The sequence below is a fragment of the Stenella coeruleoalba genome (assembly GCF_951394435.1).
Source record: "Stenella coeruleoalba genome assembly, chromosome: 19".
Lineage (NCBI taxonomy): Eukaryota > Metazoa > Chordata > Mammalia > Artiodactyla > Delphinidae > Stenella > Stenella coeruleoalba.
The window spans coordinates 12,131,567-12,159,318 of NC_137165.1; the positions used below are offsets into that span (position 1 = coordinate 12,131,567).

The following is a 27,752-nucleotide window of genomic DNA, read 5'->3' on the forward strand; positions in this document are numbered from 1 at the left end:
TGCCGGAGGGGGGCCGCGCGGCCAGGCCAATGAGCGCGCGCCGAGCGCGGCGGCTGGCTGGGGAGCGAGCGCCGCTTGGAGCCCAGGGGCCGGCGGTCTGAGCTCCGTGATCTCGGCCCTGGATAGGCGGGCGGGGCGGGATGCGCGCCGCGGGAGCGAGCCTGGCCGTCCTCAGGGCCGCGGAGAATCTCGCTGGGCACCGAGGTAGGGGTCGGCTGGGAGGGGGCCGGGGAGCGGGAGGGGACGAACGCCTGAACGTCTGCTCGGAGCCTGCAGGCGAGAAGGATGGTCTGCGAGGACAGCCGAGAACTAGTCCATGCGGGGATCCTCCCCCTTCGGTCTGCGGGGCCCAGTCTGTTAGGTGCCTCCCGGAGCCTGCTTCTGTCTGCGCCGGCATCCGGGACCGCATCTATGAGGGCGCCCCGCCGTCTGCGTCCCTCTCCCAGCTCTGGTCTGCGGGACCGCGTCCATACCTGGCGTACTACCCCAGCCCCAGCTCTTGGTGGGAGGCCGTGTCTATGCGGAGTGGGCCCAGACAGGTGAACCCACGTGTGGATCTGCGCGGAGCGCTCCTCCCACACTGCCCACCTCCGAGTCTTCGTGCTGGAGCTGGGGCGGGGGGATGAATGGGACAGATGCGACTCGAGTGGTTTTAGCTGCGCAGTCCTCCCTGGTTGGGGCGGGGGTGGAGGAGGGCGGCGGAGGTGGATGCTGCGGTTTCGGCGGCCCGACAGGCACAGAACTGGTGGCTCGGAGGGTGCACACGTGCACAGGGACCTGTGTGTGGTGTTTGGAGGCGGGTGTGCGTGTGTCACGTGGGCACAGGAGTGTGCCTGTGTGCATTACAGGATGGAGTGGTGTGTGCGGGCGGGTCACGCGGATATCGGCGTGTGCCTGCTCCGGGAGTGGGGTGTGCGTGTGTTTGTGTGTGTGTGTGTGTGTGTGTGTGTGTGTGTGTATCTTGAGGGTGCAGGGGTGTGTAGAGAAGACTGTGTCCCAGGTCACAGGACTGTGCCTCGGTGGGCTCGTATGGGGCTGTATATCTGTCAAGTGGGCCGGGAAGTGGGAGGAGCACACAGCTTGTGTCCTTGAGGGTGCACCGACTGCCCTCACAGCCCCCACTCCTTCCTTCAGTGCATACAGACTGAGCACCCACCGTGTGCCACACCGTGTCCTAGGCCCACAGACTCTGGGGACTCCTGCCCCTTCCTTGGCCTCTTACCCTCAGTCCCCACAGAAGGCAGAGGGATGATTTTTTAAAACCTCATCCAAATCGAGTCACTCCCCTACTCAAAACCTTCCTCTGGCTTTCGAGGTCTCCTGGTCTCTGTCCAAAAAGACCCCCAAAGCCAAGCCCTGAGCCCCAGCCAGGAAGTGGCTCTCTGTCATGCACAGTGTGAACTTCTATCCTCTCCTCTGAAACCCGTACTCAGCAATCATGAAAGCGCTTAAATGCCACCTCCTCCAGGAAGCCATCCGTGAGGCCAGGCACAGTGAATGACTGGGCCTTGTCATCCAGGTGTAACTCTGCTTGCCATCAGGTACCTCTCACACGTGGATAGCCCACTCTGGTGACATCGGCCTCCTTGCTGTTCCTCAGACAGTGCAAGCACCGTCTCACCTCACAGCCTTTGCGGTTGCTGTGCCTAAAATGCCCTCCCCAGATATCCACACAGTTCGCTCCCTCACTTCCTTCAGATTCTGCTCAAATCCTGCATCAGAAAGGCCTTTCCTGATCGCCCTGTATAAATAGCACTCCCCAGTGCCTCACTCTTGATTCCGCTTGACACGATTGTATTTCTTCTCCATAGCATGTACTGTTTGACATACCATCTATTAATTCCTGGCTTTCTTGTTTGTTGCTTCTTGCCCCACTAGAAATTAAACTTCATCAGAGCAGGACTTTGTCTTTTTGGTTCGCTGCTTTATTTCCTGGGAACTAGCACAGTGCCTGGGCATATACAGCAGGTGCTCAATGAGTTTTTCTTGCATGAATGAATGACCCTGGGTTTGCGTCCCAGAAGTCTGTGTCCCTGGCTGCTCCCTAGCCTGTGAGCCCCAGTCTGAGTCTAGGTTCTCCTGCTCTTCTGTCCTCCAGATTCCAAGATCCCAGAAGGCCAGGTCTGGAAGAACTGAGACCAAATTTGCATGTTAGGAATATTCCCTCTAGCAACTGGTCTGGAGGATGGGGTGTGGTGGGGTTGGGGTGTGAGCCTGGAGGCGGGTGACCTGTGTGGCGGAAACAGGGGGGAAGGAAAGTGGAGGTCTGCGTCTGGACTTTTTAAGGAGTTGGGCTCAGTGACCTCATCCAGCACAGCAGTGGGGAGATCAGGAAGGAGATGTCTGAACTGCCCTCCAGCAGCAAAGGAGAGGGAGGTGTGTTCTGGCAGAAGGCACAGCTTGGACAAAGTCCTGGCAGCAGAACAGAGTCTGCAGTTTGGGACTTGCAGCCAGAGGGGAGAGTAAGTGTGGGGTTAGGGGGGTTAAGGATGTGCAAAAGGGAAAAGATGGCTGATAAGGAGGGCTCCTGGGTTTCTGGGCTGGGAGAACTGCGGGGGGGGGGCACTCGTCTCAGCAATGGGGACAGAGGAGGAAGAGCAGACTCAGGGAAATGCTGAGTTGAACTGGAGCCTCTTGGAACCGAGCTGCCAGGGAACACGGAGGGGAGGAGGCGCAGACCTGCTATGGAGGATGCGGGGGCAGAGGGAGGGGGGAGGCCTGGAGACTCTCAGCCAAGGGCGCTCAGGATGTGCTGAGGGCTGCCGTGCGGAATCAGGCACAGAGCCCATCTCGGCGCCTGGGGCCTCCCTGGGAATGGGGGGGCGGGGGAGCGTCCTCACAGCAGGCGTCCTCCAGCATGACAGACGCCTGGGCCTCCCTCGAGGGGACTGAGTCATCCTGGGCGGGGGCGGGAGCCACAGAGGCCACCGTTGCCAGGGCCATCCAGACACTTGTCAGGAGCATAAACATGGCTCCTGTGAGGCAGCCCAGTGATGTCAAGGCCACTTTCTGTGTCTGGCCCGGGTGACTGGACCACCTCCTTACAGCTTTCCCTTCTGGCCTGCCCTCTGCCAGCCAGGGCCACAGCTTGTCTTGCCTAGATGATAGCTGGACCCCTGCTCAACCTTGCCTGAGGTTCCCAGCAGCCTTCCAGAACTCAGAGTGAGGCCTGACGAGTACCTGAAGTCATCCCAGGAGAGGCTGTTTGAACCAGTGTGGATGAGAGCAGGATACCCCTGCTCTGTCCTGCGCTGGGCCTCCTCCGAGGGACCCAGGTGATGAGGCACATCCTGAGGGGGAGGCCTGGCCAAGCAGGGTCTGGAGCCAGGGTCTGCATCCCTTGGGAATAGCCAGACACCTGTGGATGAGGGACGTAGCCTGGGAGGAGAAGCCTGAGGGGGTAATGTGCCAGGCCCCCTGGGAGCGGGGGGCAGATATGGGGCTGCGCTTTGCACGTACATCAGGGCTCGCTCTCGGTGGCCGTGCCACAGACTCATCCCAGCTCCACGTCGCTCAGGCACCATCCTCTTCAACGTTCACAGTCTCATCCATTTCCTCCCGTAGCCCTGGGAGGCGGCATGATGGTGGCTCTCTGTGCAGTTCACAGATGATCAAGCTGAGGCCCCGAGGAGCTCAGTGACCCGTCCAGACAGCACAGTCACAGGCTGGGAGGACAGACTCGGGTAGCATTTTTCAGTGAGCGAGGGCCTGAGCCTGGCCATTCTCGGCTGCAGGACCAGGCTGGTCCCTGGGAGGCTCCCCACGCCCATAGGAGTCCTTGCTCTGTCCTGGGCCTGGGTGCCAGCCTGTCTGTCCTTCTATTTGCCCATGTGGCTCCTAGCCACCTGCTGAGTCAGTTTATATGTAGTGTACACGGAGGCCTCAGCTTAGAGAGGGCCTTGAGAGACCCCCTGGGTGAGCCTCCAGAGAGGGGTGGGTCCTGCCCAAGACACACAGCCCAGCCCAGCAGGCAGCCCCAGGCTGGTAGACTGTTGACCATGTGGGAAGTTCAGACTTGATGCTGTGGGATCACATTGCTATGGCCCCGAGGGGCGCAGGCCCCACCCCCCATTCTGGGACACACATACGCAAAGACCTAAAGGCACACAATGCACATGAACACACTTATCCACAAGTATAGACCACACCCGTAGAGTCTTGTTTCCGTGCAGATGCCCTCCTGTGTGCGTTCCACTGCCCCCGGCCCCACACACACACACACACTGTCACCCCGAGCCTACAGCCCTGCTTACACGTACTCTCTCACGCGGACACACGGCCTTGTCTCCTGGACACGAGGCAGGAACCTGGGGCCTCCCCAGGGCGCCTCCTGCACAGACGTGCTTAGTCACCTGAATTTGATCCAGGCGGGAGGGAGGGCGGAGGGCCTGACGTCAGCCCTCACAGCTGCCTTGTGCCTCCCGCGCATCCATCTGGGCCACCACGTGTCCCAGGCAATCACAACAACGGCAGCACAACTCCGTTTTACGGGGCTTCGTCAGTGGCAGGCCTGGTTCTGAGCCCGGGAAGGGTGTTCACTCCTTTTCACAGCCCTGCGGGCGGGTGATACTGCTGTTAACCTCATTCTGCAGATGGGGAAAACCCAGGCACGGAGTGCAGTCACCTGCCCATGGGCACATGGCCAGGAAGGAGCGTAGCCTGGCAGCCTGGCTTCAGAGCCTGGGTCCTCAACCAGGTAACAGGGCCCCAAACTGGAGCAGGAAGGCTCTGCCCTGACCTGCTGTGTGACCTTGCTGAGCCCTACTTTCCCAATCTGAGAAAAGAGGGAAAGAGAGTTGAAGGAGGATGGCCTGTGGCTGGGGTAACAGCCTCAGGGAAATCCTATGCAAACTTGATGGGTTAGGGCAGCCTGTGGCCTCTGCCTGGGGTGACTCTCAGTCCCCTCGGTCACTGCTGTGGACAAGAGGACAGGAGGTCCGCACACTGCCATTTGTTCCCTGCCATGGGCTTGCCTTAGGCTCCCTGGGGTCTCCTTCCCCCTCTCTGCTGTTCCAGCTGTCTAATGGGGCCAGGACTGTAATGATCACTATGGCAACTACTCGTTCATTCAAAAAATATTTACTGTTTCTCTGTGCCAGGCACTGCTGCTGATGCCAGTAATCTTATGGAGACGAGGCAGACGAGAGCCCTAACCTGTGGAGTTTATATTCTGGTGGGAGAAAAAGGGCCTACAGAGTGAGGGGGAGGGGCGGCAGGGTGAGCCACCTACAGGGTGGGCCAGGCTTGTAGGGCTCCCTTTAGCCTTGGCTTCTTCCTTCCTGCAACCATCTGGTTCCCAAAGCCTCCCTGATGCTCTAATTCCATTCCACCTCCTCCAAGGAGGCCTCCATGATGCTCCAGCCCTACTCCCTTCCTCACCTACTTCAGAGAGTCCTCCCCGATGTTCTACTCCTACTTGCCACTCTCACCTTCTCCAGGGAGGCCTCCCTGATGCTCTAGCCTCACCAACCCCCACTCCCCTCACTCCTTTAGGTCCAGCGTCCATGTCTTTTCCTGTTGCCAGTCTAAATTCCCTTCTCCCTTCCTTTCTGCATGCCAACATCAGCTCCACCAGGCTTCTACTCATACAATACACTGTGTGCCAGGCACAGGGGGTCTGGACCACACCCTTACCCACAATCCATCTCCAAGTTTTGCTGTGGCCTTAGGAATCTGGGAAGGTCCTGCATCTGTGGTACAGATGGGGAGACTGAGGCTCAGAGTCAGGAAGGAGCTGCCTAGGGCCCACAGCAGGTTGGCCGGCAGGACTGGAACCCAGCCCAGGCTCCTCTGTGGCCAGTGGACTCCAGTGAACCCCGCCTCCTTGACATCTGTCAAAGCAAGGTGATGGGGGAATAAGGAGTGTAACGGAGACCACGTTCTCAAAATTGTTGTGTGGTGACAGCACAAGTTACCGCCAAACAGGAAGGGCAGAGGGTCAGGAGTCCATTTACTTCCTTTTCCTGAGAAGATGCTGAGTCTGGTCCAGGGAAGGGGAGGGGCATCGAGTGGGGTGGGGCCAGTGCTCAGCCTGGGGCAGAAATGGAGTCCCAGCCTGAGTATCAGGGTTCAGCCCTGGGTCAGGGTTCAGCCCAGAGCTGTAGTTGAGTGTGAGGTCTGGGGCTGGAGGTTGGAGGTTGGTTCGGGCTTCAAGCTGGAGTTAGTCCTTGGCCTGGAGGCTCAGACTGCAATAGGGCCAGTGTGGATATAAGGCCAGGCCAGGGGGAGCATCTCAGCCTGAACAGATGTGGGGAACATTTTAGCCACATGAGTAAACTGGAAGGAAAAACCAGGAGAAATAAGTGCAGTGAAGTCTCTCTTCACAGTCACCAAAGTAGCAGCCTCCTCCTCTAATGGACCCTGTCCTGGGTTGCCGGCTCTGCTAGGGCAGGGAAGAGAGGAATGGGAGACTTGCCCTGTAGCCCTCGAGGGTCTCCTGGAGGAAGTGAGATGGGTGGGAGAGGCTGGAGACCCAGAGAAGTCCTCCTGGAGGAAGTGAGATGGGTGGGAGAGGCTGGAGACCCAGGGAAGTCTTCCTGGAGGCAGTGAGGGGTGGAGGGGGGCCTGGATCAGCTTCCCGGCGGCCACAGCAGCAGCATTGGAATGCTCTGTTGTCAGGGGGTGGGGCTGTGAGTCACTGCGCTGTCTGCTGGATGGGGGCCTGAGCTGACCTGGGGCTCTGTTTCTCCCAGTACTGCTGGGCCTCCAGTGTTCTGCCCATGTCTGTCTGTCCTGACTCCAGAGTATCAGATTCTCCCTGCTTCCCTGTGAAGCCAGGAAGGCTGATGTGACTGTGCCTGTTTCACAGATGCGGACACTGAGGTCCAGAGGGCTGGTGTGCAGCAGAGCCAGATGAGTTCCTGGAATTCCTTTAGTTAGTAGGGAGACTTGAGTTTGGATGCTGGCAACCCAGGCAGAGGGAACAGGCCAGGTAAAGACACGGAGGTGGGACTCACAGTTTGTGGCTACGATGGGAGAAGGGCCTGGAAATCTGACCTCCTTGCTCTGTGGCCGGGATTGAAGGCTTCTCTGCCCTCTTTTCTCAGGTTCCCAATAAGGCTGCACAGAGGAACCCGCTGACTGTGGCAATGGAGGGGGGCCCGGCGGTCTGCTGCCAGGACCCTCGGGCAGAGTTGGTGGAGCGAGTGGCAGCCATGGATGTGGCCCACTTGGAGGAGACGGATGGCAGCCCAGAGCCCACCAGGAACTGTGTGGACCCTTCACCACGGGCCAGAGCTGCCTCCGTGATCCCCGGCGGTACTTCAAGATGCCCCGCTGCCCGGCCCAGCCTCTCGGCTAGGAAGTTCTCCCTGCAGGAGCGGCCAGCGGGGAGCTGCCTGGAGGCCCAGGCTGCACCTTACGCCACAGGGCCTGCCAGCCACATCTCCCCACGGGCATGGCGCAGGCCCACCATCGAGTCCCACCATGTGGCCATCTCGGACGCAGAGGTTGGTGGGGCAGAGCTAGGGGGTGCCCACGAGCTTTTCAGTAGTCCTCAGTGAAGACCCTTTGCTGTTCCTATCCCTGCCACACAGCTGTCTAGCCTTTGGTTTGCATACCCCCAGAGCTGAGGAGCTCACTACCTCACTACATGGTCTCTTCCCACCCAGGGGAGCTTCATCTGAGCCAGTTGCTGCCTCCTGTAAGTCTCACCATTCCCACCCCCAGTCCAGGCCTAGGAAATAGGTCCCTCCCTTATTCCCCCAAGAAGTCCTCTTAGAGATTTGAAGATAGACAGTGCGTCCTCCTGTCCCCCAAGTCTTCCCCAGCTTGAACCTTCCACCTCTAATCCTGCCTCTTAGAGTCTGCTCTGACTCAGGAGCTGCCAGCAGGCTTCCAGCCTCTGGGCTCCGTCCTTGCCACTTAGATCTGAAAGGGAACCCAAGTACTGAGCAATCTCCAGGCTTCAGAAGCTGAGCGTTTCACGCCTGAGCCAGGGCTCTGGTCTCCTGTCCCCAAGGCTCTCCTCATCTTTCTTGTCCATGCAGTCTCCTCATTCAGCTGCTTCTGGAAATACTTGCTCATGGGTTTCTCCCATCAGGGTCTCCCAGCCCCCAGCATCCAGGTAGGAATCAGTGCATTTTTCCACCACTTCCTAGGGAGCAAAGCATAGGCATGCTTCACCATTCATGTTTTCAAACATTCTCCAAGTCTTGTCACTTTCGGCTTCACTTTTGGCATTGGCACTATCTCACTTGCCTATGTAAACTTGAAAGGTGGGTGAGACCCAGGGTCTGGGAGCAAGGGGCCTGGGGCCAGGATGGGGCCCTGGACGTGCTCCTGGAGTGGGAGCAGTGCTGCTTCTGGATCAAGCTTTACCTGATATCCTCTCTCTTTCCCCCACCAGGACTGTGTGCAGCTGAACCAGTACAAGCTGCAGAGTGAGATTGGCAAGGTAGGCCTGGGGGCAGGCCAGGAGCAGTGGGAACTTGTCTGGGGGATTTGCAGAGGCAGCCTGTCCAGATCCTCTGCTTGGCAAAATCCCCTCTCCTCCTCTGGGAATGTGAGGCTGGGCCAAGAAGGTCCTAGCCTGGAAGTGAGGAAAGTTTTGTCCTCTATAGGAAACACCTGGCGTGGGGGGTGGGCGATGACTCCTGATTCCTGACTCCCCAGAGGTTTTTTTTTTAATATAAATTTATTTATTTATTTGTTTTTGGCTGTGTTGGGTCTTCGTTGCTGTGCGCGGGCTTTCTCTAGTTGCGGTGAGCGAGGGCTACTCTTCGTCGTGGTGCGCGGGCTTCTCATTGCGGTGGTTTCTCTTAATGTGGAACACGGGCTCTAGAGCACAGGCTCAGTAGTTGTGGCGCACGGGCTTAGTTGCTCCATGGCACGTGGGATCTTCCCAGACCAGCGCTCGAACCTGTGTCCCCTGCATTGGCAGGCGGATTCTTAACCACTGCGCCACCAGGGAAGTCCCCTCCCCAGAGTTTTTGATGGAAGGGACTGGGGAAGGCATAGAGCTGTGTTGAGCCCAGCAGGGGCAGTGACCAGGGCATAGGAGCCCTCTCCCTGCCCGCCTGAAATTTATGCCCACTGGTGGCAGGGGTGGAGATGGGAAGCGGGGGGAGGGGGCTGGAGCTGTTCAGGCTCCCCTTCTCCTGGGCTAGTCCTGGGGGAGGCTGTCCTGTCCAGCGGGGGCTGACCTGTGCCTATCTGCAGGGTGCCTACGGCGTGGTGAGGCTGGCCTACAACGAAAGTGAAGACAGGCACTATGTGAGTCTGGGGATAGACTCACTATGTGAGTCTAGGGCCCCTCCAAGCTGGGCCCTAGGAGGCTGGGAGGGTGGGCAGAGGCTATGCTAAGACAGAGGACAAGGCTGCCTGTGGACAGAGTGAGCTCCCTCTAGTTGCTGCATGCAGGCTCTTTAGTTGTGGCGCGTGGGCTTCATTGCCCCGCGGCATGTGGAATCTTAGTTCTCTGACCAGGGATCGAACCCACGTCCCCTGCATCGGAAGGCAGATTCTTAACCACTGGACCACCAGGGAATTCTCGGGAATGAGCTTCTTGACCCTGGGGATATGCAAGCAGAGGCTGGATGCCTCTAAGGGGAGAGCTCTAGAAAGGCTTGTTGGGGGGAAGAGGGGTGAGGCCTAGGTTCAGATATGGCTCCCTCCTAACCCAGCATAACTGCAGCCAGTCCATATCCTCAGTGCCAGTGACAGATGCTCATGTGCCTTTCTGGACCTCAGTCCATATGTAACCAGCCTGTTCTAACCCCTGGTGGCTTCACACAAGTGACATGTCTGCCCCTCCCTCCTCAGGCAATGAAAGTTCTTTCCAAGAAGAAGTTACTGAAGCAGTATGGCTTTCCACGTACGTATCTGTCTGGTCCTGGGCTTGGGAGCTCCTGGCCTGGGGGCAGAGGAGGAGGAGACCTCGGAGGCTAGTTTTGGTTAGGACTGGGGGTAGACAGGGAGAAAATGAGCAAAGGCCTGGTGGTGGGACTGTGCTTGGGGGTTTGAGGCCAAGGCCATGGTCTTGCAAGATTCTTGCTTGAGGCTGGTCGCAGGGCCATGGTGAGGCCCAGCCTTCTGCGACTGGCTGGACTCCCCTTCCTGGTCACAGGTCGCCCTCCCCCTAGAGGGTCCCAGGCTGCCCAGGCAGGACCAGCCAAGCAGCTGCTGCCCCTGGAGCGGGTGTACCAGGAGATCGCCATCCTGAAGAAGCTGGACCACGTGAATGTGGTCAAGCTGATCGAGGTAGGTGGTGAGCCAGTGAGGCATGTGGAGTAGCCTCTGGTGCAGGGCGCACTTGGCACGGACCCAGCGATCCCGCTGAGGGACGTATGCCAAGGGCAGGGCCAGAATTGGGGTGGGGACTGCCGGGAGGCTTCTGGGGTCAGCTCAGGCTGGTCTGGGATGTTCTCAAGTTATCATGGAGGGCGGACGAGCTGCCCCAGAGGCAAGAAGTGAGCCCCCATCATGGCAGGAGGGGAAGAGGGGCTGGGTGCCCTGTGGTGAACCCAGGTCGGGGCCCGCGATTCCTGAGGCCTCATCTGCCTGGTGCCTGCAGAGTTCCTGCTGCATCGTCCAGGGTGGCTGTGGAGCACACTAGGGGTCCTAGGGCTGGTGAGGACGAGACAGCCTGGGATGCCCACCCCATAACTCCTCAAGACTCACCCTCATGTGTGCTCCCTCTCACCAGGTCCTGGATGACCCAGCTGAGGACAATCTCTATTTGGGTGAGTGACCCAGCTCATCCCCAAAGCAGCTTACCCCGGTGGGTCTGAGTGCTCCCCGGAGACACACCTGACGTTTAGATGGGCTGTGTGCAACGCACTGACCTCCTGGGGGCAGGGAGGAAACACATGTTCTCAAGGCCCAGATTCTCTTGCCCAGCCCTGCTGAGCCAGGCTCAGAATATCCAGTTAGATTCAACAACTATTCCCAAGCCCCCACTCCACTGATCGGAGAGATGGTAGATCAGATAGATACAGGAAGTAGGCTATGTGATGTGGATTCCCAGACCCTATCTGATAACTCTGTGCCTCAGTTTCCTCACCTGTAAAATGGGGATAATAATGGTATCTACCTCCTACTGTTGATGTGAGAAGAAAATGAGTTATTATGTACAAGACACATTAGCTATTATCAGTAATAGTATGCTGTTGTTATTACTTAAGTGCCCGATTCAGGGCTGGGCTTAGCAGCTCTCAGGGAATGGCCAGAAGGAACACTGGCTTAGGAATCAGAGGCCAAGTCTTTAGCCTCCACTCCCTCTCCTACCTGCCTATCTGCTATGACCTGTAGGAAAATTCCTGCCCCTTCTCTGAGGTTCCATTTCCCCCCTATAAAAGGGGTCCATGTGGATGGTCCTCACTCGGCACCTGGGAATCTAGTGAGGCAGGTCCGTAGTCGACCCACGCTCATTTACTTCCTCTGATACCCTGGGACCCCTGTCCTATCCCTCCCTCAAGTACGCCTGGATGCCTGCCCCCTCTCCCACCCTCCAGAACAGGGAGGAACCTTGGCATCGGCTGTTTTTTTCAGCCTGGCTGCACCTTACCTACTCTTCTTTTCTTCTCTTTTCTTTCAGTGTTTGACCTCCTGAGAAAGGGGTGAGTTCCCCATCCCGATCAGGCAGGTCAAGTCTTCCTTTCCTTCCCTGTATCCCTAGTCCTGGGGTCAGCTACTCTAGCAAAAAAAAGAGGTCCAGCCTCTGTCCTTAGGGAGCTGTGGTCTGGGTTGGGGAGTGGGGGCAGAACGAGAGACCAAGAGGATGATTCTTTGAAGGCCGGTGGGGTCAGTGAGACTGGAATAGCCAGGGAGGCCTCAGGAAGAGGGGGTGGGTTTTGAGCCAGGACTTGAAGAACTGGAAAGAAGATTTTGATGGAGAAGAGAGAGAAGAAAGGAATATTTCTCCAGCAAAAGTATAGAGATGGAACTCAACTCTCATCTGTATTCAAATCACAAAGAGTTCTTTCAGTTTCACAAGTTTGTGAGTTGGGTGGCTGGGATGCCATTCACTCCCATTTACAAGAAGGGAAGCTGAGGTTCAGAGAGGGTAAGTGGCTTGCCCAAAGTCACACAGCAAGTCACTGATGAAATCTAGGGTTGTAACTCATGTTTGCCTTGTCTGACCTTCTCAGGGTATGTGAAGAACGGCAGACATGCAGTAAAGGGCACGGGGCTGGGTGGACTGGGGGCCCTCACTGCCAAGGCCTGAATACAGGCTGTGACTTGTCTCTCTGCCTGGGAGGCTACCTAAAGACCAGTTTGGGGAAGGGGCAGGGAGTGATGTCCTTTTAAGACTCAGGGGCTTTCAGCATTTTTGACCTCCATTCAAAGTAAGAAACACAAGTTTTACATTGCCATCCATATCTGTAATTGAAACCAAAGTTTTATAAAACAATGTATTACATGTGATATACTCTGATATATTCTACTTCATTAGGAAAAAAAAAAAAAAAAAAAGCAGTAGGCATCCACTAAATTGATTTCATGACCTTCTTGGTCCTGGACCTACAGTTTGAAAACACTGCCCTAAATGGCATCTTCACAACTGTTTGATTATAGATAATTAAGTACTTAGAAGAAGGAATACCAAGCCAATCAGAAATTAAGATAAAGCTAATTTGAAATTGTAGTGATTGAAAAGGGATATTTGCGTCTATGCGTGTTTTCAAATTTTCATTGTATGGGAGAAGAAGCTACTATCTGGGGTTTTAGGGACACGTTCGAGCATAGAGGGCTCCCAAAAGGTCCTGAGGGGTCTGTACGGCCCAGTCCCTGTTCGCCTCCACCTGACATCTGCCTTTACTCATCCTGATTCCGGCGAAACATCCCTCCTCCCCGCCCTCCCCATAGGCCGGTCATGGAAGTGCCCTGCGACAAGCCCTTCCCCGAGGAGCAAGCTCGTCTCTACCTGAGGGACATCATCCTGGGTCTTGAGTACTGTGAGTAAGGGGCTGCCTGCCCCTCTGAGGCTGGAGACCCGGGGGGAGTGGAGGGGACACAAGAGGAGACGGAGCCCAGGCTGAGCAGACTCTGAGCAGTTCCTGTCAGTCAGTGCTGATCTACCAATCATCTTTAGTTGGGGGTGGGGAAATGGGCCTGTGGGCGGGGCCGAAACTTCCTGAACAGGTAGGGTGGCGGCAGACTTCACTGGGCATGCGCCAGGTCCTTCTCGGCGCCTGGTCGTCACCGCGTCGGCCAGCGCCTCGGACGTTCAGCGTGTATCTCACCTCCGCTGAATTCTTAGCCAAGCTTAGCCTCTCCACTGGGCCTCAAGAGCTGTCCAGCGGCTCGAGGAGGAGTCTGTCCTGGTATGGGGCCAGTGGGTGGTAGCAGAGTACGTTTACTGTGAGGGGCCCTAAGGTGATGAGAGCTCAGAAGGGAGAATGTTCGTTTAGCCTCTATCTGTGGAATTCATTTATTCATTCATTTATCCATTTACGAGTACCTACTAAGTGCCAGCTGGGGGCGTGTAGATGCCAACTACCCAGAAGTGATCTCAAGGATCTCGCAGCCTAGTGGGAGGGACGGGAACCTAAGCAGTGCCTGCCAAGGCTGGGGAGGCACAGGGGCTGTCAGAGCACTAAGGGACCAGGGGTGGCTTCCTGGAGGAGGCCACTTATGAGTAGGGTCCTGAAAGATGAGTAGGAGTTCGTTGGCTAGTTTGAGGCATGGTGGGAGGGAGTACACCAGGCGGAGAGAACTGCATGACAGCGGCACGGAGGGGAGTACTATTTGAGACTGGGGAGAAGTTCAATTTGGTTAAGTCCAACCTGGGAGCCAGGGATAGGGAAAGATGATGCTGTAAACACTGTCCAGGCTGCACCGCGAGGGCTGGGAATGCCTCCATAGAGGACTTTCATGACTTTATCCTGTCAGCCTTGTGAGCCCCTGAGGGCTTTGAGCAGGGGAGGGGAGTGACAGGATTTGTGTCTTGGAAAGCTCTGTCTGGCAGCGTATGGTGGCTGGATGGAGGACAAGAGGCCACCAGCTGGTCAGGGAGGAGGCTGGTTCTACAGCCCAACTGACAGATGGTGAGGCCTGGATTAGGGCAGCGGCAGCGGGGAGCAAATGTGAACGAGGTGAGGTGGGCAGCAGTGGGTGACTAACTGGTCATGGGGAGAAGAGGGCCCGCAGGCACCTAGGGTTCTGGCCTGGTTTGGGGAGTGGGGCACAGGCCATCCCTCTGCAATCTCAGCTTGGTTTATCAGAAGCATATTCTCTCCCTAGGGGAACAGTGAGGACCAGCTGAGGTTTGACCTGCAGTGAATGTCTTTATCTCATCTGAGGCACTCCAGTGCCTTCATTTTAATGATGTCTTTGAACCTATGGGGAAACTGAGGCACAGAGAGGGAAGGGCTTTGCAGAAAGTCCCTAACAAGGGCCTAGAGGTGTGAGAAGGGGGGCACTTCACCCTGGTGTGGTCGGCAGCAGACACAACCCCGTACCAGCTTGGCTTCCACCCACTTCTTGTCCCGGGCCTGTTGTCTCCCATCCTCTCTCCTTGCAAAAAAAAAAAAAAAAAAAACAGAAAAAACAAGCTAATCCCATCTGGCTCTTGGGGGGTAAAGCCTCATCAGGACCCAACTAACCATGATGAAGGGCTTTCTGGAGTGAACTGGTCAGCAGCAGGGACTGGACAGGCAGACAAATGGTGGCACCCGGTGCTGAAGACCCGCTTTGTGATTCTGGCCCCCAGAAGGGAGAGCTGAGGCTGCCCGGGGAAGGCCCTGTGGTCGGGGAGGCTCAGGCCTGATTCTTACAGACGGGGCAAGTGCAGCCATGCAGGTAGGAGAAGCGGTCGCATCTGGAATACATCTCAGAGGTCCAGTCCATGGAACTTGCTGATGCATTGGATGTGGGGTCTGAAGGAGAGAGGAGTTGAGGCTTTTGGCCTGAGCAGCTGATAATATGGCCATTAACTAAATGGGAAAGACTAGAAGAGGAGCAGAGCTTTTCTGTTCTGTTCGTTTGGTGATGGTGTGTGTGCATGTGTTTAGGCGGGGCGGGGGTTGCAGACAAGAGAAATCAAGTTCTCAATTAAATATGTGATTGACAAATACTGAGGTGTATGTTGAGATGTCTGTGGGATATCCATGTGGATAAAGAGCTGGGAGTTCAAGGGCGATGCCAGGGTTTGTGATAAGAATCTGAGCCCACTTTCCATGGTCCAGTACACAGCCTCCTGAGCGTCTGTGTTCTGATGGGTGTGTGTCACATGCTTTGTGTGTACCTGGCACATAGGAGGCAGTCGCTATAGGGCCATGGGTCCTGTTGTTATTCTTATTAATATATGATGTTCACTCCCTCTGCCCCCAGCCTTCCTCTCCTTCTCCTTCCCCCTCCCCTTCCCTCCTTCCCATTCCATTCCCTCCTCTCCAACACCCTGGCGTCAGTTGGTCCAGGGGAACGTATTTGTTGAGCAGGGAGCCCATAAGTGGATGGCTGTGGGATGAGGTCAGTGCGTTTTCTCTGCTGGGACATTGCTGGTCATCTCAGCCTGAGCTGCCCGTCTCTTCCCGGCAGTGCTGGACCCAGGAAGCAGGGTGGGCGCCCAGCCTACTAGAGAGGGCCGACCCTTACCCCGGCCACGTTCATCCCGGCAGTCCCAAGGCCTGGGGTGCCCTCCCTCTCCAAAACCTCATCAGCCCAGAGTCCCTAGGGCTGAGGTGATACCTCTTCAGGATACCCCACAATCCCACCCTCAGTCCGAGGAACAGGGACAGCTGTGACAGGCTGGGTGCGGGGGATGGAACTGGGGAAAGATTTTGATGGGCTTCAAGCCTGTAGACAACACTCACATGGGAGGGCCAGGGATGGCCTACGGAGGACCCCTTCCCCCAGTTTCCTCTGCCGTCCACCCTCAGTGGCAGATGCCTTGATTGCCATGGAGAGAGCACTGGTCTTGGGGTCCAAAGATTCCTAAGAGTCCAGTCCCGGCTCTGTTACTAACAGCCTAGGTTAGTGTCTTCACTGCATAGCTGAGCAGGGGGCCCTAGATCCTCAAGAGATGAATGTGTGCAGGGGACAGGAAGTTCCCGCTCCTTCTCTCCTGGAGTTTGAGGCAGCCTCCATGGCCAGGCAAGAGCAGGTGGGGGGTCTGGGCGGCAGGGCCCCAGCCCAGCGCTCGAGCTGCCTCTCTCTGCAGTGCACTACCAGAAGATCATCCACAGGGACATCAAGCCATCCAACCTGCTCCTGGGGGACGACGGGCACGTGAAGATCGCCGACTTTGGCGTCAGCAACCAGTTTGAGGGGAACGACGCTCGGCTGTCCAGCACGGCCGGGACCCCAGCGTTCATGGCCCCCGAGGCCATTTCCGAGTCCGGCCAGAGCTTCAGTGGGAAGGTGGCTCCCAGGACCCGGGCTGGGTTGGGGTTCAGGTGGAGGGGTGGGGGTACGTGCCACGGGGTCCCATTTCCAACCTGAGGGTGCCAGGGTCCTCATGTCTCAGGAGGGACCGAACATGGTCCCCTCCGTCATGTTTGCCTCCTTCTGGAGTCCGACAAACTCGCCGAACTTGGGCCTCCTCTCGTCCTCCAGCAAAACGGCCCCAAGTCTTCCCTGCAGATACTTCCCGCCAGCTGCTCTGTGCTGAGTTCTGGGCTGGGCTGTGGAACACACGGAGCCTGGATGGCCCAGCTCCCTGCCCTTCTGGTCATGGTGCAAGGGCAGGAGAGCTCGTGTCTAGGGGGACATCAGAGCTTCCCCTGACTTCTTGGATATGCCAGCCTTTGAACTAGGCCTTGAAGAATGGGGAGAATTTGAGCCCAGAGAACATACAAGGGAACTGAGGGGCACAGCGGGGCTTGGACAGAGTTTAAAGGGTCTGGAAGTCCTAAGGGTCTGGGCTTTGTCCTAAGTGACAGAGGCAGTGGCAAAGGTTTCTGAGCAGGGACTGTGGTTCTGTGTGTCCCCCGGCACATCCTGCTCTACCCTGTGAAGTACTGGCTGCCCCACTGTGGTTCTGCCGTGGAGGAAATGGTCGAGAGGCACTTGGACACGTGTGTGAGTGTGGAGCTCGGGAGACGGCTGTAGACAGAGATTTTTTTTTTTTAACTTTTAATTTTGATATAATTCCAAATTTACAGAAAAATTGCAAGAATAATACAAAAAACTCCCCTATATCTTTTATTCAGATTCACCAATTATTGACATTTTGTCCCATTTACCTTTTCACTGTCTCTCCGTATATTTATAGAAGTTGGAGACATTATGCCCCTTTATCACTAAATACTTCTGGAGGTATTTTCTGAGAACAAGGACATTCTCTTACATAACCTCAGTACAGTTATCAAAGTTAGGACATTTATCATCGATAAAAGACTGTTATCTAATCGACCTTGTTCAGATTTCATCGGTTGTCCCCATACTGTCGTTTAATGCCTTTTCTTTTTCTGGTCTGGGATCTGATTCAGGGTCAGTCACTGCATTCACTTGTCACATCTCTTTGGGGTCCTTTAATCTGGAAAAGTGGCTTGACCTTGACATTTTTGAAGAGAACAGGCCTGTTATTTTGTAGAATGATGTCAGTTTGCATTTGTCTGGTGTTCCCTGATCGGATTCAGATGAGGCATCTGTGGCAGGAATACGTAGGCAGAGATTTGAGAATCATTCACCTAAGAGAGAAAGTGGATACCAGGAGAGGAGGTGGGGTTCCAGAGGAGGACCTTGTAGAGAGAGGGCACATTCAAGGGTGCAGGGAAGCCCCAAGGGGCTGTGGAGGTAGCTGAGGGCCAGGGGCTGTTCTGGTGTCAGAAAGAAGGTGGATGGTGGCTTTTCCAGTGTATCATCAGGAAGAGGGATGACTTCTCGAAGCCAGAGCTGGTTTAGCGAGTACAAGTTCAACATATACTGTCGTTTCTGGGGTGCGTCTGTGTCGTGCGTACAGCAAATGCGACCCTGTAGATGAAGGGGGTTTTGTACCTGTTGAGTTGGAAACATGTCTGGTTTGGGCCCATTCCAAGGAGACTTGGAAACCCTTGACAGCAAGGGCCCTGGTCTGGCTGTCCCTGTGTCCGCAGTGCTCAGCACAGGGTCCAGCATGGAACAGGGGCCTGGGAGTGTTTGTTGAGTGAATACATGACTGAGGAAGGAGGTTCCCCACTTGCCCTCTCCCATGGCCCACTGAAGCTGGGTGACCAAGGGGTGTCAGTTCCTTTTGGGGGACTGATATGAGCTGTTTCTTTCTAGGCCTTGGACGTGTGGGCCACAGGGATCACGCTGTACTGCTTTGTCTACGGGAAGGTGAGTGCTGGGTGGGCTGGCAGAGGTGGGGCAGCCCTGGCACCATGGGCTGGGCACCATGGGTCAGGATGCATGACAGATGCAGGCCCTGCCTTTGTGTCCTTAAGTAAAGTGACTTTTGAAAGAGCCCACCCAGCTCAGAGAAGACGGAAGGAAAAGGGACTTTTCTGTTCTCCTCTTGTCCCCTTGGGGGGATGGATTCATGTGCAGGAGTCCTGGGACAGCAGACATCCCAAGGGAGGTGTAGATGGTGCCATTCATTCATTCACATATTCACTCACTCATTCATTCATTCAACAAATTGTCCTTGACCTCTGCTCTAAGTCAGGCCGGACACCCAACCTTGACGTGCCGAGATCCCCGTCCGCACGCGCTCCCACTCCAGGGACCGTGCTGAGGCACAGGGGGGAATCTCAGGGAACATGTTCCCAAACTTCAGGCCCTGGCAGTGCAGGCCTTGCTGCGAGTGGTTGTCATGCACTCATTCGTTCAGTCCACGTTTGTTGAGCATCTCCTGTGGGCTAGGACCTGCACAAGTTAGACGAGGTCCCCCCCAGCTCACGAGGAGCCCGGAGCTGCCCCCAGCGAGCTGAGGTGCTGGGCGCCGCATCCTTTGTCTCTCCCCACCGCAGTGCCCATTCATCGATGATTTCATCCTGGCCCTGCACCGCAAGATCAAGAATGAGGCCATCGTGTTCCCGGAGGAGTGAGTTGTCCACCACGGGCCCCGCCCACCCCCAGGGAGGCGTGTCTGGGTTTTAGCAGAGCTTTTGTCCTTTCCGGGCCCCACCCCAGCCTGCAGATCTGGAGGTTGGGGTGCTGTCCCCTGGGAGCAAATGGAGGGACATATGAGCGGGGTCTCAGACATCTGGGTTGGATCTCATTGAACAGATGGGAACTCTGAGGCTGGGAGTGGGGCAGGGATGACCTCAGGTCACACATTCATCCTGCTTCTTCACTGAAGGCCTCCAGGAGGTCAGTGACATCAACCCCATGCAGATCCTGCACCCGCGGGGAACCTCCACCTTCTCCACACGGGTGGGGGGGCTTCATGATGCCAGTGCACTCCCCCGTTTCACAGATGGAAAAGTGGAGGCTCAGTGGGTCTGGGATTTGAAGCCATTCCCTCCCCCTTGCCCCTTCCTTTGTGACTGAGGTCTCTGAGCCCAGAAGGACTGTTTGGAGAGGCCTCCCCACCCATCCACGGTTCTCCCGATTATGATGCCAGCTACCATGGCAGCCAGCCTGAGTCCCCTAGCGCCTCACTTTTCAGGGTCCTTTTACCATCTGCGCAGAGTGCCCAGGTCAGAAACCACCCTGGGAGTTGTCCTCGGGGTCCCTGCCCCTCGCACCCACTTCCTGTTTGGCCCCAAGCCGTGCTCAGTCCACCTCTTACATTTCTCCCGGTTCCGTTGCCAACGGCACCCCCTGCCTAGTTCAGGCCTCTGCCTTGTCCAGCTACTGCAGTCAGGCCAGAGTGACCCTGATGAAGCGCAACAGATCTCACCACGCCGCCTGCTGAAAGTTTTTCCAAGGCTTCCCAAAGCCCACAGGAAGAGGCACGCCCTGGCCCGGGCATTCAAAGACCCCTGGGTCCCCCCACCTGTTCACCTGCCGCCAGCTCCCCGCTCCCTGCCACCATCCCTACAGCAGTGGCTTCCTCCCCTTTCACGTGACTGCTTGTCTCCCAGCCTTTCCGCCCCGGCCCCCCCCCCCCCCCCCCCGACCCCCAGGGATTAAGTATCTAGGACAGCAGAGGGAGCCAAGGTCATAGCCCTGAGAGTAGGTTCCTTCTCCCAAGAATTTAAGTAGCAATGAAGCCTGAAGTTTAAGCAGAGACAGTCGAAGCTGATGCGGGGCTGAGTCCTGCTCTCCTCCCCCTGAGTCTCACCCCTGCCCTCCCTCTTCTGGGTGGCGGTGAGCCTCGGTTTCCTCCTCTGTCAAATGGGTATCTTCCCTGGCCGCCTCCCAGGCGGAGGAGAAGATAAGATGGTGAGTGGGGGCGAAGGCCTCTTGGGGGTCCCATAAAGCGGCTCTTCTCGCATTATCCTTGCCACCTCTGCCTCCCAGGGGGTGTCCAGCACCCATGGGACCCCGTTTATGTCTGTGACCTCTGCCCCCTGAGGGAGAATGCTTTACTTCGTACTCAGGGGAGAAGGGTAGCCATACGCTTGTTCTGGAGCTCTCTCCTTCCACCCTGGTGCCTTTGGGGGTGTCCCTCCGGCTCTCTCAGAAGGGGGGTCGGCGGTGTCTCTGCCCTGGTGTGCACTGATCAGGGAAGCCTGGAGCAGGGTGGAATGCAGAGGTGGGAAGCAAAGGACCATCAGCTGTCTCTCCCTCGTCTCCTTCCTTCCCCTTCTTTAGGCCAAGGGTCAGCGAAGAGCTCAAGGACTTAATCCTGAAGATGCTAGACAAGAACCCTGAAACAAGAATTGGGGTGCCAGACATCAAGGTTGGGGAACCAGAGGTGCTGGGCTGGGCTGGGCCACAGAAAACAGGCCTCAGTTTCCCCTTCTGGGGAGCCTTACACTGGGGACCTCTGTGTATTGGGTTGGGGTTTGGGGTTTTTGGGCTTTGGACCCTCAAGGCGACTGCGGGTGGGATGCCTAGGTCCCTCGCTTGCCGATGTCTGTCGCCTGTGGCCCTGACCCTCCCTGCCCTCTGCTCTGCAGTCGCATCCCTGGGTGACCAAGAATGGGGAGGAACCCCTTCCCTCGGAGGAGGAGCATTGCACCGTGGTAGAGGTGACGGAGGAGGAGGTGAAGAACTCAGTCAGGCTCATCCCCAGCTGGACCACAGTGGTAAGAGGATGGGGGGGGAGGCACCGACTCCTGGGAGGGCCTGGGGGGTGGGCATGGCTGCCGCCTGAGACTAGCTCTGTGCTGGGCCCTGTGGGGGGCAGAGGGCTTCCTGGTTGGCCAGCCCCGATGCTGGGCCCTTGAGGCCACTGTTCCGCTAGAGGCCCACAGGAACAAGGTCACATTATTCAGCCTCGTGGTGGGGAGACCAGGAGGTGTGGTGAGGAGAGCGAATGGTTTAAATATACTGCCCTCACTGAGTGTCCACACTCACCACGACTGGAGAAGCATTTCCTTCCTTCCTTCCTCCCTCCTTCCCTCCCTCCCTTTCTTCCTTCCTAACGTTTATTGAGCTTCTGCTATCTTCCAGGCACTGGCCTAGGTGCCAAGGACGTGAGAGGGAAAAGGCCTAGCATGCCTTTGATTTGGAGACGTGGTCCCGGGGCCCCCGCGTGTCAGGCAGACACCACCCATGTGCTCCCTCCGCTTTCCTCTCGTGTTTCAGCTGCTCGCATCCTCCTCTGGACAGCTCCCACGTTAACAGTTGGGAGTTATTAACGTAGCCCCTCATGGCCATCTGGTTTTTTTTGTGGGGGGACACTGAGAGCCATGGCTTGCCCTGCGCTGAGGTTTCACAGTGAGTCGGGGTGAGCACAAGGCCGGGAGAGCGAGCTGGGGCCCGTGCCTGGCATGGGGCCTGGCCTGTGCACTTCATGCCTCCCTACTGGGTCCCGTAGGGCCAGCGGGCTAAAATCCTGTGCTCTACAGAGCTCCAGGGCTGTATGGGGTCCCTGGAATTGTCAGCTCCCATAGGGTCCCTACTGCCACTTCCCTGGTCTTAACCACCATACTCTCTTTTCTAAACCACTGGACTCGCCTCCCAGGTTGTCCCCCTGCCCGTCCTCCACCCTTGCCCCCACTACAGTTAACACCCAACTCAGCAGCCAGGGTGGTCCAGGGACCCGGTCATGTCCCTTCTCAGCTCAGACCCTGCTCACTCAGGCCTCCGTGTTGCTCAGAGTAAGAGCCACACACCTGACTGCCTGGCAGACCCTGCACGGCCTGCCTGCCCCCATTTCCCCTGCCCACCTCCTCTCCTCCCTCCATTCACTCCAACCACATGCCACGGAAGCTGCCGCCCCAGTGCCTTTGAACATCCCTTCCCTCCGCCTGGGGTCCTCTGGCCCAGATGTCCGCAGGGCCGCTTCCTCATCCCTCCAGGTCTTCACTCCACCGTCACCTTCTCAGTGAGAAGTGAGTGAACCTTCCCAGCCCCTTATTGAAAATTCCAACCTCCTCTTTGTCATACCTTATCCCCCTTCCTTGTTTTATTTTTTCCTCCTGAGCCCTTACCACTAACTAACATACATTCTACTGATCTGTCTTAATTATTGCCTGTCCCTGCAACTAGAATATAAACTCTATGAGGGCAAGAATTTTTGTCTCGTTGTGGTCCCTGTGCCTTGAATAGTGTCTGGCATATGTAGGCGCTCAATAAATACTTTCTGTTGGAAGGAAGAAGGAAGGAGGGAAGAAGTAAAGGCGCCCCGATGCTATGCTGGTGTGTGAGAATTTGTGTGCGTGTGGGCAGGAGGATGGAGCTGTCCTTGTAGCGGGAGGAGGGACAGTCAGAGAGCTAGAGCACAGCAGCCTGTCCCCTCCTGGCATCCCCCCAGGCCACTGCGCAGCTCCTCTCTGGCCCCTGGGACAGCCTCTTCTCGACTCCATCCTTCCTGTGTAGCCAGAAGGCATTTCCTAATTGCACTCCCCATGCCCTCAGCCTCGCATTCCAGACCCTTCCTGGTCTGCTCCTGGCCTCTGTGCCCGCCACGCACCAGATGCACCGGGCTCCTCGCCGTTCCCAGAATTCACCCTCAACCAGCTCCCCTCCGTGCTCTTGCCATTTCTTCTGCTTGGGATGTGCTTCCTTGCTCTGCCCAAGGAAAGGGAGCTTCAGCAGGGCCCACCCAGCAGCCTCCCCGTCCGGGAGTCAGGGTGGAGGCTGCCAGTGCGTCTGGGAACCCGGGGGCCTGTGTTCCTCACGCTGATGTGTCTTCCCCAGATCCTGGTTAAGTCCATGCTGAGAAAGCGTTCCTTTGGGAACCCGTTTGAGCCCCAGGCGCGGAGGGAAGAGCGATCCATGTCTGCCCCGGGAAGCTTATTGTCGTAAGTACTGGTGGGCTGAGGCCTGCAGGGTGCTCCCTGCGGTGGGGTGAGGACTGGCACCCCTCCCCTCACTCTCAGCGTCACCAGGCTGTGCAGGCTGAGCCCGGAGCCTGGGGAGTCGGCCAGGCCTCAGAGCAGGGCCCTGTCTGCACCTCTGTTCTCAGCCCACGGCAGCCTAGTCGAGGTTTACAGGCAGACCTCTTTGTAGAAGGTTGGTTTGTGTGTGGAGGGAGGGACACTTCTGCTGACTCTTCCTGGTCCGGGGGTGGGGTGGGTCAGCTGCCTTCCTGAGTGGCCTGTGCTATACATCCGGCCATTGCCGAGGCCGTGCACCCAGTCAGCACTTCGTAAATGCTTGTTCAGCGAGTAAGGACAGGCAGACTGGTGACGACGATGCTGGGCCAGGGAAGAGGAACCCCCAGGGCTGCCGGCTCCCGCCTCAGAGCCCGGCAGGTACATTCGCCACCTCCTGGGGGAGGGCAGAAAAGCAGTTCCCCAGACCTCCGTGAGCCTTGCCCTCAGCGTTTCCACCTTCTTCCACTGAAATAAAAGTCTGGGATGCTGACAAGGCCTGCTGGAGTTTGCGCACAGACCTGCAGAGAGAAAACAGTAAGGGGGTCCTGGACCAGAATGTGGTCCTGGGACTTGGGTCGCCTTCCTCTAGCCTGCGAAGGGAGCTGCGGGACAGAGGGGCTGTGCCAGCCAGCCCGCTCTGCGGAGGAGATGTGCTCCCCTGGGAGGTGAGCGGCGGCTGCCGTCCAGGTACGTCGGCCTCTGGGGAAGGAGCAGTTTCACTTGTGCTGTCCGGGGGCCCAGATGTGGGTTTCGTCTGTGTGAGACCACCCTCTTCAGACGTACGGGGTCCCATCATAGTGGACAAGCTGGTGTCTGCTCCCTGCCAGAGGTTGCTTGCACCCAGGGAGGTCCACGTACCAACCTCTTGCCCTCCTCTTGACAGACTCCCTGGCCTAAGTGGGGTGAGCTCTGGGGCCTGGGAGAGGCCTCGACTGTCCAAAGCTTACTTCCTGTTCCCTGTCTCTTCTGTGAGGTGGCCAGTCCTAGGGAAGGGGTTCCCTGGGCTCTTTTAGATCTGCAGGCTGCGATGCTGGAATTGGGCATAGCGTAGGGGACCACATATTCTGCGTCCAAATGGAGCCACTCTTGAGAGCGAAAGAGGAAGCTATTACTAACTATGCCGGGGACAACAGGCAGAACTAGGACCATGAGGCGCAAACCTGGACGTCTGGTCTCCAGCTCAGTGTCTGTGACTGGGCGCCCCCTAGTGGTGGTTCGGGCCAGTCACAGGCCAGGGACGCATCCACGCAGGACACAGGGCTGGGCATGAAGAGTACACCTGAGCAAGGCAATCGTCCTTTCATGGACATGTTAATGGGGAGACAGGTCAGTTCCTTCATCTGGACTGTGAAGGGATTGGGCTTAACACTTCCCAGCTATAACATTCTATAGTTCTGTGACTCAAGTTTAATTTTGAAAAGCAGGTTTTACCTCGTCAGAGTCCCAACATTTGTCCTTGATTGTCTCTGTTTTTTATGCTTCGGGATAATTGTTGAAACTCTACAGTAGATTTAAATGAGATTGATCCTTTTTAAAGGTATCAAAATCCACTCATTGATCATGTTTTAAAAAAAAAGGTCTTAGGGGAAAAAAGCAGATACAGGAATCTACTGAATATGTGACAGAATCCTGAGACCGATAGGTAGAATCTGTCCTGTGAACAAAGAAAAGAAAATGCAAAACCAAAGCCCTTCGACCCAGGACCATGGGGGCTGATCTAGGCCAACCTAGAAGGCCTGTGACCCGGCTGGTCCTTGAGGGTGCAGGGAAGTCAGCTCAGGAAGGTCAGATCTGGAGAGGCTCCGGAAGCCTGGCTGGGAAATCTAGACTTGGTCTCCAGGCAGTAGGGAGCCACGGAGGGTTGTGGGCTGAGACTAGGGGTGAGGAAACCAGCAAGGGACCACAATGCAGGAGAGTGAGACTGAGATGAGCTTAGAAAGGAGGTGAGGGGGGATTTGAGAGGTGTGGATATAAATGCCTGTGAGTGTGTGTGAGTGTCCTCGTGCATGCGATGTTCTGACCCCTGAGGTCCCTCTGCCTCTGGTGTCCCCTGAACAGGAAGGATGGGTGTGGTGAAGGAGGCAAAAGCCCGGAGCTCCCCGGCGTCCAAGAAGATGAGGCTGCGTCCTGAGCCCCTGCATGCGCCCAGGGCCGCCCGGCAGCACGCTCATCCTGCGCCTCCAAAGGCCCACGGCCCTCATGCCAACAGCCGCCCCTGCGGGCAGGGGGCTGGGGACTGTGGCCCCTCTCCCGGCCCTCCTCCCCTGTCGTGCTGCATGACCTCCACAAGTGCGTGTCCAGGGACAGGATCAGAATGTGTGTCACCTGGGGTTTGGGGGGGGTAGGGCTCCCACAAAGCCTTTTGTTTCGTCCTGACTCTCCCTGGCGGGACCCATTCTTTGGGGAAGCTGGGTGCCCGTGGTGCCTTAGAAACCTCACCGGCTGGTTGGCAAGGCCCAGGGGCAGGAGGCAGGAAACCAAGATGACAGGAGGAAGCCTCGTTTGCTACCACTGCAGAGGCCGGGTGGGCGTGGCTCAGCCGCCACCTGCACAACGAGGGGTGCACCCTGCCCTCAGGGGGGCGCTGCCAGAGCTCTCGTCTACTGAGAACACTGACATGGAGGCTCTGAGCCCTTGGTGGGCGTTCCTGGGCCTCACGGGGGCGGGGGGCCAGTATTGGAGAATCCAGGTTCCTCTTTCGTTATCTTTTTTTTGGTAACTTGATGGGGGAGGTAGGTGCAAAGCTCTGCCTGGGAACACGTACCGAGCTCTCCTCCAGCTTTGGGTGGTTCCCAGCGTGCCCACCATCACTTGGCAGCCAAGTGGATTGGACTGGCCTTCCCGGATTGTGTTTCGCACTCTGGAGGATGGGCTGAGTGAGGCTTTGAGCAGAGGCCCGAACCAGGAACACCAGCCTTCCCTGCCCGCCTCCCTCCCTCCCCCCGTGGCTCCCCAGAGCCCTGGCTGCCAGAGATACCAGGGCTGACATGGACCGAGGGCCCTGGACTCACAGGGCTGTGACCTTGCAGATGCTGGAGTAACTGAAATCCAGTCTGCGATCCAGCACCGGCCTCCCCATCTGGTCCTGGAAGCTGCCCTCGCGCTCCAATGATGAAGGACCAAGTGCCCAGGTTGGAGGCCTCGCTAGAGCTGGAACCCTGGTGGGGTGTGCGCGCTGGCAGGTGGCCACGGAGAGGTGGGCCTTCTGTCGCCGGCTCACCCCAGAACAGTTGTCATCCCACCTGCTCAGAGCTGGAGCCGACTTCTCTCTGGGATCAGTGCCTGGCTTGCTGGCTTGGCCTTGACTGACCAAATGCTGAAGAGACTGACCCCCAAAGGAAAATGAAGCAGGACTCACATACCTGCCCTGAAGACATGGGCCAGACAAGGGATTTCAGTCACCCTCACAGGGCTCCTGTTGCAGGAGAACTCTGTTCGGAAGGGAAGGAGTGGGGCTGGAGGAAGGCTGCATCCCGCGTGTGTCTGTGCCTGTGGGTGTACATCGCCTCTCCATGCACGCACGCCCGTGCGTGCCCATCTGCTGCACACAGCATGTCTTGCACCAGCACGTGCATCTGTAATATAGTGTCTATGTTTATTTAAGGCTCTGAGCAGAACGCGGCCAGTTGTCACCGGGTCCACATTTCTCCCTGCTCCTCTGCAGTAAGGCATTGTAACCCAGGGCTTAAACAATAATTCGGTACTGTTCTTAAGAACACTTTTTATAGAGTTCATGGGAGGCCATTCACGGATCAGCAGGTTTTCCCTGAGCATCTCTGTGCTGGGGCCTTGGAGGGTAGGGGTTTCAGGGACACGCTCCCCCCTCGCAGAGCTCCAAGGTGGGCCCGGCTTCATTGCCCACGCTCACCCCATCACTGAGGGTTTGGACTGGCATTATTGTTTCTGAATGTAGCACAAGGGATGGACAGACTCCATAAGAGTGTTTTAAAAATTAACTTCCTAGGAAGTGAGTTAAAAATAATAAAAGCCCTTTCCTGAGTCAAAACAAAACAACCCCCCAAAGCTTGGTATATGTACCTTTTCTGCATCTGGGTGTGGCTTTGCTAACTTTTCTGCAGGGGTCTGAGTAGGGCAATAGTGGAGGAGCTCTGGGGATGGGAGAGGGAGGGAGGGAGGGTTGATTTGGAGGGGGAGGGGCTACAGTCCAGGATGTGGCTCAGTCTCCTGGGTAGGTCTTGTGGCCCCTCCTTGGGAAGAACAGGGTGTTTGGGAGCCAGTGCGTGGCCCGTCAGGGCATCCTGCCTGTTTTGCAGGGGCCCAGGGAGGCCAGGGTCTGGTCCTTGGGAGCCACTGCTACTCCTCATGGGGCAGAAGTCCCAAGTGAAGTCTCACAGGAGTCCCTGTGATACAGGCCAGTGTCCTCCCAGTGCCCCCTTAGCCTTGGGCACTGGTACTGTTTGGACCCGGCAGCTCCCTGCTCGTAGGAGGCTTCTCCATGGCCATGATAAGAAAAGTCATCTTTGAAGTCAGATAGCCTTCATCTTGAATCCC

The 27,752-nt window shown here is 56.9% G+C and overlaps 1 protein-coding gene across 1 annotated transcript; it reads left to right on the forward strand.

Moving 5' to 3' along the window:
• CAMKK1 (calcium/calmodulin dependent protein kinase kinase 1) lies at window positions 1-27,338 on the forward strand. The gene is made up of 16 exons (XM_079905788.1): window positions 1-204; window positions 7,047-7,448; window positions 8,348-8,395; window positions 9,160-9,213; window positions 9,763-9,814; window positions 10,067-10,200; window positions 10,646-10,682; window positions 11,537-11,558; window positions 12,808-12,896; window positions 16,103-16,302; window positions 18,148-18,201; window positions 18,834-18,907; window positions 20,566-20,653; window positions 20,874-21,002; window positions 23,062-23,165; window positions 25,299-27,338. Exons 2-16 carry the CDS (start codon window positions 7,089-7,091, stop codon window positions 25,369-25,371), a joined length of 1,518 nt encoding a protein of 505 aa, XP_079761914.1. The 5' UTR covers window positions 1-204; window positions 7,047-7,088; the 3' UTR covers window positions 25,372-27,338.
• Window positions 27,339-27,752: the final 414 nt, after the last annotated feature.

Bases quoted from the DNA above. Each gene is read 5' to 3' on its own strand.
- CAMKK1 (XM_079905788.1), top strand. From the start codon at position 7,089: ATGGAGGGGGGCCCGGCGGTCTGCTGCCAGGACCCTCGGGCAGAGTTG. The intron at 9,214-9,762 runs GTGAGTCTGGGG...CTCCCTCCTCAG, and splicing joins AAAGTGAAGACAGGCACTAT to GCAATGAAAGTTCTTTCCAA. The intron at 10,201-10,645 runs GTAGGTGGTGAG...CCCTCTCACCAG, and splicing joins ATGTGGTCAAGCTGATCGAG to GTCCTGGATGACCCAGCTGA.